General features: G+C 42.6%; 1 protein-coding gene across 5 annotated transcripts in view; it reads left to right on the top strand.

Moving 5' to 3' along the window:
• The window catches only part of dock3 (dedicator of cytokinesis 3), a 366,678-nt gene that overhangs the window by 304,851 nt on the left and 48,130 nt on the right, over positions 1-13,697 (top strand). For all 5 annotated transcript variants that reach the window (XR_004414644.1, XM_033036842.1, XM_033036845.1 and 2 more), the window contains 3 exons: positions 7,231-7,379; positions 9,712-9,798; positions 11,497-11,601. Coding sequence is in view for 4 of the 5 variants with exons in the window: in XM_033036842.1 (XP_032892733.1) it covers positions 7,231-7,379; positions 9,712-9,798; positions 11,497-11,601 (341 nt within the window). In the remaining variant the exon portion in view is untranslated. The remainder of the gene's footprint in view (positions 1-7,230; positions 7,380-9,711; positions 9,799-11,496; positions 11,602-13,697) is intronic.

Below are 13,697 nucleotides of genomic sequence, written 5' to 3'. Positions count from 1 at the left end.
TATAATGTGGATAAATGTGAGGTTATCCACTTTGGTGGCAAGAACAGGATTCATAGCAAAAGGATTTGAGTATAGGAGCAGTGAGGTTGTACTGCAGTTGTACAGGGTCTTGGTGAGACCACACCTGGAGTATTGTGTAGAGTTTTGGTCTCCTAATCTGAGGAAATACATTCTTGCCATAGAGAGAGTACAGAGAAGGTTCACCAGACTGTTTCCTGGGATAGCAGGACTTTCATATGAAGAAAGACTGGATAGACTCGGCTTGTACTCGCTAGAATTTAGAAGATTGAGGGGGGATCTTATGGAAACTTACAAAATTCTTAAGGGGTTGGACAGGCTAGATGCAGGAAGATTGTTCCCGATGTTGGGTGAAGTCCAGAACAAGGGGTCATAGTTTAAGGATAAGGGGGAAGTCTTTTCGGACCGAGATGAGAAAAAAAAATTTCACACAGAGAGTGGTGAATCTGTGGAATTCTCTGCCACAGAAGGTAGTTGAGGCCAGTTCATTGGCTATATTTAAGAGGGAGTTAGATGTGGCCCTTGTGGCTAAAGGGATCAGGAGGTATGGAGAGAAGGCAGGTACAGGATACTGAGTTGGATAATCCTGCACCTATTTTCTATGTTTCTATGTTTCTATCTCTTCCCATGCACTTATGAGATGCAACACTTGCCCTTTTACTTCTTCCCTTCCAAGCATCTAGGGATGTAAGCAACCCTATCAGCTGAAGCTCAGCTGAATTTGCTTCCCAAAGGGATTGATATGGTTGTTAAATTTGATGATTACACCAAGTTAGGTGAGAAATTAAATTCTGAAGTGGAGGTAAAGAGGCTACACAGTGATGTAATACGTTAAGTGTATAACAGATGAAGTATAATGTGGGAAAATGTAAAATTACCTATTTTAACAGTGAAAATAAGAAAGAAGCGTATTAGCTAAAAAGATAATGCAAAGCAAAGCTGTGCAATGCAAAATGATCTAGTTGCTTTAATACACGATTCACCAAAGACCAGTATACAGATGCATCAAATAATTAGGAAAGCTAATCTAATATTATTGTTCATTGTGAAGGAAATTGAATGCAGAACTGGAGTAGTTATACCTAGATTATGAAGGGCATTTTGTAGTGTACAGTTTTGGCTCCTTATTTAAGAAAGGATTTAAATGTATCAGAAGCAATTGAGAGAAGGTGTACTACACTAATATCTAGAGATAATGGGCAGTTTTATGAGGAAAGGTTGGACAGTATATCATTGTATCATTGGAGTTTAAAAGAATGAAAGTAAATTGTTTAAAACATATAAAATCCTTAACAAGGCGAATGTGGAGAAGTCACTGTTTAAAAATAAGGGATCGTCCATTTAAGAGAGAGATCAGGTGATTATTATTTCTCAGAGTTCTGTGAGTCTTTGGAACTCTCTCCCTCAAAGAGCAATGGAAGCAGGCTTTCAATTTTGTAAGTCAGAAGTAGCTGGATACTTGGTAAGGAAGAAGGTACAAGGTTTCTGGAGTGACAAAGGGAATGCAGAGTTGTAGTTACGATCAGATGAACCATGATGTTATTGAATTCTGGAACTGGCTTGCGAGCCTGAGTAGTTTTACTCGTGTTTGTATTATTAAATCTTCAAACCTTATTTAAGCTTATGTATCCTAGAGAGATATATCCTGGAGAGGCATACCTTATTGTAAATAAGCCCGGAAACCCCTGTAAATGGAAATTTGTGGTTGGACCCTTAAAAATATGCATTGAGTGCTTGAGAAGGTGGAATGAATGGACATTTAAGATTATTTGAAGTTACAATGGGTGTTTATCAACTGAGAATGTAAATTGAGGAATGTCAGATGGAATTTTGACAAGTGCAAACTGATGCATTTTAGTAAGTTAAACCAGGACAGGACATACACAGTGTATGACACAGCCCTAGGCAGTGTTGATGAACGGAGAAACCTTGGGGTGCAAGTGAAGTCAAATCTCATTAATCCGACACAATCTGTTACGCTTCATCGAATCATCAAATATATCCGATTATCGAATTTCATGATCGCGAAGGTTAATGACAAAGCCAATTGACAATAATGGAGATCCCTCTGCTACAATTTAAATGTTATTCTTGAAAGATATCTGATTTACATTAGGAACAGCTGAATGGGCTTCAATAAACACTGCCCATCCTTGTAAATTGTACAGTATTACTTACAAGAGGTTAATTATAACCAAGTAAACCAATGGATTCTGATATCCAGAAAAGGAAGAAATATGCACAATGAATCTTCAGATTATGGTGTTTTAGACTTTATGGATACCGTGTGGAAGCAGGCCCTTCGGCCCACCATGTCCACGATCACCCCGTACACTAGCACTATCCAACATACTAGGGATAATTTACAATGTACAGAAGCCACAGAAACCTACAAACCTGTATGCCTTTGGAGTGTGGGAGGAAACTGAAGCACCCAGAGAAAACCCATGCGGTCACAGGGAGAACGTACAAACTCCAGCACCCATAGTCAGGATCAAACCCAGGTATCTGGCGCTGGAAGGCAGCAACTCTGTGCCATTTTATATTCGGAATTACTTTAAAATTTGTCATCGGCAGTCTCTGCCGTTTGGAGGAGGAAAAACTCCCGAGTATCCCAAATGCCAACATATTAGTGGAGTCACTTACAGCAGAAGAGAACATTGATGCAAGGATAGTATAATATGCAATTCAACTTCCAAAAGCCCCAGTAACTTCAACTTAAATCCACATAATTGAATAAACATTTGTTTAACAAGTGTTCCAATTTCTGAGCATGTCATGAGAATGTGGTGAATTTTTTAGCGGGAGTCATCAGCCATATTGCTGTGACTAATGTGCTGTATGATCATTTTATACTCAGTGTATTCAGTTAAAAAATTACTCACAGGATGGATGATGGTGTGTATCTTTACATAACAGCATCAAATGTATGTGATGGGCTTGTGAGTTGAGTGAAACATAGAAAATAAGTGCAGGAGGAGGCCATTTGGCCCTTCGAGCCAGCACCGCCATTCATTGTGATCATGGCTGATCATCCACAATCAGTAACCCGTGTCTGCCTTCTCCCCATATCCCTTGTTTCCGCCAGCTCCTAGAGCTCTACCTAACTCTTTAAAATGTATCCAGTGAATTGGCCTCCACTGTCTTCTGTGGCAGAGAATTCCACAAATTCACAACTCTCTGGGTGAAAACGTTTTTTCTCATCTCAGTTTTAAATGGCCCCTTTATTCTTAAACAGTGGCCCCTGGTTCTGGACTCCCCCAACATTGGGAAACATTTTCCTGCATCTAGCTTGTCCAGTCCTTTTATAATTTTATATGTTTCTAAAAGATCCCCTCGCATCCTTCTAAATTCCTGTGAGTACAACCCCAGTCTATCCAATCTTTCCTCATATGACAGTCCTGCCATCCTGGGGATTAACCTCGTGAACCTACGCTGTACTGCCTCAGTAGCAAGGATGTCCTTCCTCAAATTAGGAGACCAAAACTGCACAAAACTCCAGATGTGGTCTCACCAGGGCGCTGTACAATTGCAGAAGAACCTTTTTACTCCTATACTCAAATCCTCTCGTTATGAAGGCCAACATGCCATTAGCTTTCTTCACTGCCTGCTGTACCTGCATGTTTACTTTCAGTGACTGGTGTATAAGGACACCCAGGTCTCGTTGCACTTCCTTTTTTCCTAATCCGACACCATTGAAGAATTGGAGGCACACAGCCTTTAATGGTGTTATGCGCATTTCTTGGGTAAATACTTGTTAAATAATGTAAATTAACAATTAGTTGTGAAAAGGTTGGGAGAGTGGGCAGAGAAGTAGCAGGAAGAATACAGCGTAGCAAAGTGCGGAGTCATGCATTTTGATAGTAGGAATAAAGGCGTAGATTATTTTCTAAATGGGGAGGAGAATGTATTGACGGCAAACGCAATGCTACCATTTGTTTCGAGAGGACTAGAATACAAAAACGGATGTAATGCTGAGGCTTTATAAGGCGCTGGTCAGACCTCATTTGAAGTATTGTGAGCAATCTTGGGCCGCATATCTGAGGAAGGATGTGCAGGCACTGGAGAGGGTCTAGTGAGGTTTACGAGAACTATCCCAGGAATAAATGGGTTAATGTATAATGAGTGTTTGACGGCCCTGGAGTGAAGGAGCCAAAGGGGTGAGAGGTTTATAAAATCATGGGACATAGATAGAAGACATAGTCACAGTTTTTTTCCCCCCAGGGTAGCAGAATCTAAAACTAGTGGGCCTCACAGTGCCAGAGACCTAGGTTCGATCCTGCCTCGGGTGCTGTGTGTGTGGAGTTTGCATGTTCTTCCTGTGTTTGCATGAGTTTCCTCCGTGTGCTCCAGTTTTAATAGACAATAGACAATAGGTGCAGGAGTAGCCCATTCGGCCCTTCGAGCCAGCACCGCCCTTCAATGTGATCATGGCTGATCATCCTCAATCAGTACCCCGTTCCTGCCTTCTCCCCATATTCTCTGAGTCCGCTATCTTTAACAGCCCTATCTAGCTCTCTCTTGAAAGTATCCAGAGAACCGGTCTCCACCGCCCTCTGAGGCAGAGAATTCCACAGACTCACAACTCTCTGTGTGAAAAAGTGTTTTCTCATCTCCGTTCTGAATGGCTTACCCCTTATTCTTAAATTGTGGCCCCTGGTTCTGGACTCCCACAACATCGGGAACATGTTTCCTGCCTCTAACGTGTCCAAACCCTTAATAATCTTATATGTTTCAATAAGATACCCTCTCATCCTTCTAAATTCCAGAGTATCCTCCCACATCCCAAAGGGATGCAGTTTTATAGGTTAATGGGCCCCTGTAAAAATTTACCTTAATGTGTAGGGAGTGGATCATATTTCTGCTGAACATCTTAAGTATGCGAGTATGTGGATAGCTCCTCTCCTTGCTATTTGTTTGAATGGCTTTATGATTCATGGCTTGCTACCAGAATCAATGTTGTCTGTTCTGCTAGTGCCGGTCATTAAGGACAAAGCTGGTAAAGTAGGCAGCCTGAATAATTACAGGCCCATAGCTTTAGCCAGCATATTGTCAAAAGTCCTAGAAAGAATTCTGCTGGATAGATTAAATGAGTTTGTTAACTCCACATATACCCAGTTTGGTTTTAAAGCTAAACATGGCACTGACTTGTATATATATGCCCTAAAGGAGATTGTAAACAAATATAGAGATAAAAACTCATCAATTCTTATGTGCTTTGTTGATGCTTCCAAAGCCTTTGATCGTGTTAATCATAGAAAGCTATTTGTTAAATTGAGGCATAGAGGGATGCCTAAATACATTGTGAGAATTCTGGCTTACTGGTATGCCCACCAGACTATGCAAGTAAAATGGGGCAATAGGGTCTCAGCCCCATTTAGGGTTAGCAATGGTGTTAGACAAGGGGGAATTTTGTCCCCAGTCTGTTTAAATCTTTATATTGATGAGCTCTCCAAGCAATTGAAAGCCTGTAACACTGGGTGCATGATTGGTAATACTTTAGTGAACCATATTATGTATATGCAGTGATCTTGTGGTCTTTAATCCATCTAGCGCTGGTCTCCAGCAGCTCCTTACTATATGTTCTGTGTATGGTGTGGAACATGATATCAAATTTAATGCTGGTAAGAGTGCTGTTATGATCTGTAGAACCAAAGAGGATAAATATCTAAAATGTCCTGATTTTAAATTGTCTGACAATAATCTTAGTGTCTGTAATAAGGTACAATATCTAGAACATTTTATTACAGAACAAATGACAGATGATGAGGATATTTATAGGCAACGTCGTATGCTGTATGTACAAGCGAATATTCTCTTACGCAAGTTTGGTGTGTGTACAGATGTAGTGAAAATGTCTCTGTAAAAACAAGTATACAGAGACTTAAAGTAGCGTATAATGATGCAGTGAGAATACCACTAAAGAAACCTAGATGATGTTGTGCAAGTGAAATGTTTGTGGCTGCAGGAGTCAGTACTTTAAACGGTATCCTAAGAAATCATATGTATAAATTTATTTGCAGGATTAATGCCTCTGAAAATGAAATTATCTTGGTCTTATCAAACATAGATTTAGCACTACACGCTACCAATCCCAGCTGTGGAGACATTGGTCTAGTTGTAGGACACTGATCTTTCATTTTATTCTGCATTTTAAACCATGCATTGTTTTTTTAATATTTATTTTATGATGCTTTTATAAGTAATTTACTAAGCTTTTATATGTATTTTATGGCGTTTTTATATGTAATCTATTCTATGTAATGTCATCTTTTATCTGGACCTTGAGTCTGAAATTTTTTTTTTTTAAGTTTAAGTTTTTTAAATTGATAAGAAAGTGGAATAACATAAAACTAGTTTGAACATAGAAACATAGAAAATAGCTGCAGGAGGAGCCCATTTGGCCCTTCGAGCCTACACCGCCATTCATTGTGATCATGGCTGGTCATTCACAACAGTAACCCTTGCATTCTCCCCTTACCCCATGATTCCACTAGCCCCTGGAGCTCTATCTAAGTCTCTAGTAAATCTTTACTAAGTTGCTGTAAGTTATGCAGAAATGTGCCTGCTGACTTGATCGGGCATTGCTTTACCTTCATGCCTTTCATGTTTTCTTCACTCTTGTTGGTGTCCTACACTTTTTTAGGTTGTAAACAAATCAATAAAATAAAATATGTTTCCCCACTGACCCAGGAACTGTATGTGATGCATAATTAATTATGAAGATCAGGTGAGGCAGGTAGCTGATCACTGAGACTATATTGACAATTCATGCATGTGGATAGGATAAGGTTCGCTGTGCTGCTCTATCATCCATTAGGACTTCTCATTCGTCACTGGAAATGATTTGGGAGACACTAACAGGGGCTAGCTCCATGCTATCAGAATACAGCTCCTGTGTACTTTACAGTATATTCTATGGGAGGGAATTTGGAATATTTGAAACCAAACGATTAACTAATTCATATTGATTGGAATCTGGAACCACAGTGTTAATGAGAGGCAACTTGCAGTAGATTTTCCTGTTAATTAAATCCAGGGATTGGCAGACCTTGGGAGAGTACAGTCAGTAGTTCAATGTAGCAGGGGAGAAACTTAATTTTTCCTCAAATCCCACAGATGTATAACACTAAGATCTCATTGATTTTGTGATAATGTAGACTGTTTCTTAATTTCCCTGCTCTCTTGAATTGAGTTTTTTCTCTCCTTTAGAGGCAGCATTTACACTGATGCTATACTGGGAACTGCTTCAGTGGGAGGATAGGCCCTTACGGGAATTTCTGCACTACCCAGCACAAAACAAGTGGCAGCGCAAGGAAGGATTGTGTCGCCAGGTTATCAACTACTTCAACAAGGGGAAGGTCAGTGCCAGAGCTTCTGCTCAGGACCGCTGGTACCTTTAGTAATTGGATGCTGACCTTACTGGTTTCCATCAGCTGCCAATAGTTGTTAAATCTGTGCCTTTGAAGCAGATTCATTAATATCCTGGTGAGAGCTTCCATAAACCTCTGTGAAAAATTCTTGATGGTGTGGCTGAGGGCTTTCCGCATCAGAATGGGATCATGCAGGGGTATTCTTCTTCTTCTTCTACTTCTTCTTGCATTTGAGGCAGCAGAAGTCTGCAGCAGGGGGATGTCATCAAGTTCGACATCCGTAGGTGCCCGCCCTAAAAAGGGCACATGCTCCGGGTTGGCGTCAAGCTGCGGCGCTGCTGCTGTCTCTGTTTGTTGTCGTTGGCCTGACTGACATCAGATGACATGGCTCACCACAGGGAGGTCGACAACATGAGCCCCAGGGGTGTCCAAAGCAAACTTGCTGTCAAAATGCAAAAGAGTCTTTGTCAACAGACTTAGCTGGAACTATCAAAAACTATCAACAGACTCAGTGTTTCGAAAGGCATCAGCAACATTAAAAGCATTTAACAAAGAAAGACTCAAATGTAAAGCTAATGTGCTCTATATGATTATGTGATAGGAGCAGAATTAGGCCATTCGGCCCATCAAGTCTACTCTGCCATTTAATCTTGGCTGACCTATCTCTCCCTCCTCACTCCATTCTCCTGCCTTCTCCCCATTACCTCTGACACCGGTACAATGTCCCGTTCAATGTTTAGTTTGCTATGGTTTTTATATTGTTTTTAACTGTGTAGATGTGAGGGGTGGGGGAAACTTTTAAATCTCTTCCCTGCACGGGCGACCAGACCTTTTCCCTGTCGGGTCTCCGTTGTCGTTGGGGCCTAGCACCGTGGTGCGGCCTCCAGCCGGAACGACCTGGGGGCTCCAGTCGCAGAGCCTGCGGACTTACCATCGTGGGGCTGGCCAGCCTCGGAGTGTGGGGAGCTGTGGTGGCGCGTGGTTGCAACCAGACTTCAGGGCTTCTGGGGCTCCAGCTGCAGGCCTGTGGACGGTGACATCGGGAGCTCGCGGGTCCCTGGTGGGATACTGCTTTTCGGGGCTGAAAACGGCCCGGAACGGGACCTGACATTGCCCGGCGCGGCTTTAACGGCCGCGGGACTTATCATCGCCCGCCAGGGGCTCCAACATTAAGACCCGGAGCAGGGCCTTACATCGCCAGCGCTGCCTTAGCGGCCGCGGGACTTACCATCGCCCGCCAGGGTCTTTAACATCGGGAGAGGATGGGAGCAAGGGAGAGACAAGACTTTGCCTTCCATCACAGTGAAGAGGAGATTCGCAGTAATGGATGTCTGTGTGAATTGAGTTGGTTGTGTGTCTTGTAAAATTGGTTCTTTTTGTTGTATGGCTGCTGAAACCAAAGTTCCTAACGGAAAAATAAAGTTCATTGTATTATATTGTATTGTATTTTAGTAAACAAGAAGATTATAAGACTTCTAAACATACCAAGCACTTTAAACAGTAACAAACAAAGTTTACAATTTCTGCAAGTGTTTCTACAAGTTTAGTTTAGAGATACAGCGTGGAAACAGACCCTTTGGCCCAACGAGTTCAAGACAAACAGCGATCCTCGCACACCAGCATTATCTTACGCACACTAGGGACAATTTACAATTTTACCAAGCCAATTATCCTACAAACTTGTACGTCTTTGGAATGTGGGAGGAAACCGGAGCGCCTGAAGAAAACCCACGCAGGTCAAGAAAGAACGTACAAACTCCATACAGGCAGCACCCAGAATCAGGATCGAACCCGGGTCTCTGGCACTATAAGGCAGCAACTCTACCACTGCGGCACCATGTCGCCTTACAATTTATTAGATTTTTTAAATATATATGTTAAGGGAATATAATCAGTTCTAGACCAGTTCAGAACAACCCACAATAAACCACAGGGAACCAACAGGAAAATCAATTAATGTTATTAATGTATGGGTCACTGAAATCATTTATTAAAGTTTCTGTAAGGGACAATTAGATAAAAGTAAAACTTCTAAAATTCTAAGCAAATCAATCCAAACCTTCTGATGATTGGTGAGTAACTAGATCCAGGCCCTGCACAGTGGAAAGTAGAATTACTTGGATTCTCAGAGCTTAGGCTTGCAGCTCGGATGCTATTAGCCTCACCTGTATTCCAGGCCCACTGTGCTTTCACAATGTGTGAATCTCTTGACTAAAGGAACACTGGCAGAATTGGTCTTTGTTCTAGTAATGGCCTCTTTATAATTAAACATTTTTATATTTTTACATTGAATTCACTTTTCATTTTATTTTTTGTTCAGTGCTGGGAGTATGGGATCCCTCTCTGCCGGGAATTGGCAAGTCAATATGAAGTCTTCTACGATTACCACAGTCTCAGCTGGATTCGGGTATGTAATGCAAAGTCATTCACAAAGCCACAGGTTGCTCAAACCAAATTTCCTGGTGAATAAAATTAATGATGCAAATATATAATATGGAATGCACTACTAGGGTGGTGGTGAAAACAGATATGATAATGATGTTTGAGGTTTTCGATAGGCACATGGGTCGAAAGATATGTTGCTTTGCTGTACTTTTCTATGCTATATGTACCAGTTTACTTTTCATGACATCAGTACATCCCAAATCACGGGAAGAAGAAAGGAAGAGGCGGAGACAGTGGGCTGTGGGAGAGCTGGGAAGGAGAGGGGAAGGAGGGAGAAAGCAAGGACTACCTGAAATTGGAGAAGTCAATGTTCATACAGCTGGGGTGTAAACTGCCCAAGCGAAAAATGAGGTGCTGCTCCTCCGATTTGCGATGGGACTCACTCTGGCCATGGAGGAGGTCCAGGACAGAAAGGTCAGATTCGTAATGGGAGGGGGAGTTGAAGTGCTGGGCCACAGGGAGATCAGGTTGGTTAGTGTGAACCGAGCTGAGGTGTTGGGCGAAGCGATGGCCAAGCCTACGCTTGGTCTCACCCATGTAGCGTAGCTGACAACTAGAGCAGCGGATGCAATAGATGAGGTTTGTGGAGGTGCAGGTGAACCTCTGCCTCACCTGGAAAGACTGCTTGGATCCTTGGATGGAGTCAAGGGGAGGAGGGGGGGGGGGGGTGTAAAGCAACAAGTGTAGCATTTCCTGCAGTTGCAAGGGAAAGTACCAGTGGGGGGGGTGGTTTGGGTGGGAAGGGACAAATTGACCAGGGAGTTACAGAGGGAGTGGTCTCTGCGGATAGCCGAAAGGGGAGGAGATGGGAAGATGTGGCCAGTGGTGGGATCCCGTTGGAGGTGGCAAAAATGTCAGAGGATTGTCTGTTGTATGTGACGGCTGGTGGGGTGGAAGGTGAGGACAAGGGGAACTCTGTCCTTGTTACGAGTGGGGGCACAGGGAGTGAGATCGGAGTTACAGGATATAGAGGGGATCCTGGTTTAGTTTAGAGATACAGCGTGGAAACAGGCCCTTCAGCCCACCGGGTCCACGCCGACCAGCGATCCCTGCACACTAACACTATCCTACACAGGCTAGGAACAATTTTTACATTTACCAAGCCAATTAACCTACAAACCTGTACGTCTTTTTGAGTGTGGGAGGAAATTGAAGATTCCAGAGAAACCCCATGCAGGTTACGAGGAGAAAGTACAAACTCCATACAGACAGCACCCGTAGTCAGGATCGAACCCGGGTCTCATTCGCTGTAAGGCAGCAACTCTACCGCTGCGCCACCGTGCCGCCCAAATGGTCAATAATGGCCAATTGGCCTTTATGGCCAATAAAGTACTTTCTGAAGTATAGTCACTGTAATAATGAAGTAAAATACATCAGGAAAGTTTACCCACTAACAACTTTGTTATAGATGGTGCTTCCAACATTACATTATTTTCTCATACAACTCAGAAGACCCAATCAATAGGTTTGAGCTAAAAATTCTCTGAGCCAAAGTTAATACCAGCTGAGGCATGGCTTCATTAAAGAGAGTGAAACATACATACTTTAAAGTATTCTATAGGAATGTTCTTCCTTTTAACTTTTCTCTTGATGTCTCAATTTTAACAAAATTATACGTTCAATGATTCAGATAACCAATAGTTTTTGCTACTGTTAACAGAAAATGGAAGCTGCATATTATGACAACATACTGGAGCAGCAGCGCCTGGAACCAGAATTCTTCAGGGTTGGATTTTATGGCAGAAAGTTTCCATTCTATCTGCGGGTGAGTGAAGTCCAAATTTTTATTATCCTCCTACTTATCTTATATTTTCATTGTTCTGAACGATCTCTGAAAAGTAAAGGAAGCCACTGAGCAACAGGGCTGGCACAGTGATGTGGCCACAGAGCTGCTGACACAGCTAGACCCTGTTCATCCTGGCCTCCGGTGTTGTCTGTGTGGAGCCTGCATGCTCTCCCTAACTGTATGTTTCCAAGGTAATTATTTGATTATTGCTACCTTAATTTTACCTAATGACTACATTTTAATTTTAAATTATTTCATTGCACCAAATCACACCCTCCCATTCCTTGCCAATCTTGATGAATTCTCAACTGCATCCCTGGTCTCATTACACTGAATCCTATACACCTACCTATTCTTGATCTGAATAAACTAAAATCACATTTTAACTCCTTGTGGCAATTCACTAAATCTCACAGGCATATTCCTTATCTCATGGAATTAAATCCCACACACCAAGCCCCGAACTCACCGAACTAAAATTTGCAACGGCATTTCATTCCACTAATCCCATAGTCTCATTCTCCTTCATACAATACTAAATTGACCTGTGATGCCCATTCCTGGCATCGTTCCACTAAATTCCCCATTCCCACACATATTTACGTTGCACATAACGTTTCTCTGGATAATTCTTGCAACAGTACTCAATCCCAACTCCTTTCCGTAGTAATAGTGCACCAACACCTGAATTTCTATCTCTGCTCTCTGTACATTAAGTTCCACACTGTCATCACCAGACTCACTCCACTGAAATCCACTCTCTCTGCACTTAAACTAAACTCCCATTCTCAAACTCACTCCACTGAAACCCACGTTCCCAGCCCCGGTCCACTCCATTAAATTCCACATTCCCATCCCCGTTTCATTCCACTAAAACACATACTTCTACCTCCATCACCATTGAATCCCACACTTTTATCCCCATACTGGACATTGGCTTCCACACTCCTATCACTCCATGCTCAGTAAATTGAAATCTCACCCCACTCCTCACATGAGATGGTGCCCCTTAATTATTTGATCTTTTCCAGTTCCACTTGTTAGAGTAAATTAATTTGTGATTTTTCTTCATTATTCTTGCTATTGAGGGAGTGCAGGGTAGGTTCACAAGATTAATTCCCGGGATGGCGGAACTGTCATATGTTGATAGAATGGAGCGGCTGGGCTTGTATACTCTGGAATTTAGAAGGATGAGAGGGGATCTTATTGAAACATATAAGATTATTAAGGGTTTGGACATGCTAGAGGCAGGAAACCTGTTCCCGATGTTGGGAGAGTCCAGAACCAGGGGTCACAGTTTAAGAATAAAGGGTAAGCCATTCAGACGAGATGAGGATAACAATTTTCACACAGAGAGTTGTGAATCTGTGGAATTCTCTGCCTCAGAAAGCAGTGGAGGCCAATTCTCTGGAGGTTTTCAAGAGAGAGTTAGATAGATCTCTTAAAGATAGAGGAGTGAAGGGATATGGGGAGAAGGCAGGAACGGGGTACTGATTGTGGATGATCAGCCATGATCACAGTGAATGGCGGTGCTGGCTCGAAGGGCCGAATGGCCTACTCCTGCACCTATTATCTATTGTCTATCTTTGCAATATCCCTCTGCAATTGGATCCTCGACTTCCTCATTCACACAGTCTGTCTGTATTGCTGGAAATGTGTCAGCCTTGATAACAATCAGCACGGGATCACCTCAAGGCTGCGTGCTCAGCCCCCTGCTGTACTCACTCTATACTCATGACTGCGTAGCCGGTCATAGTACGAACTCCATCATCAAGTTCGCTGACGACACCACTGTTGTGGGACGTATCACTGATGGAGATGAGTCGGAGTATAGAAGTGAGATCGAGCGTTTGACCAAATGACACAATAACCTGGCTCTCAACACCAGCAAAACCAAGGAACTGATTGTGGACTTTGGAAGTGGTAGAATGGGGACCCATAGTCCCGTTTATATCAACGGGTCAATGGTGGAGAGGGTTAAGAGCTTCAAATTCCTGGGCGTGCACATCTCTGAAGATCTCTCCTGGTCCGAGAAAACTGATGCAATTAGAAAGAAAGCTCATCAGCGCTTTCCT

This window comes from Amblyraja radiata, chromosome 18, assembly GCF_010909765.2.
Source record: "Amblyraja radiata isolate CabotCenter1 chromosome 18, sAmbRad1.1.pri, whole genome shotgun sequence".
NCBI classification, from domain to species: domain Eukaryota; kingdom Metazoa; phylum Chordata; class Chondrichthyes; order Rajiformes; family Rajidae; genus Amblyraja; species Amblyraja radiata.
The sequence above is the reverse complement of the archived record's forward strand: the minus strand, read 5'-3'. Positions and strand labels throughout refer to the sequence as shown.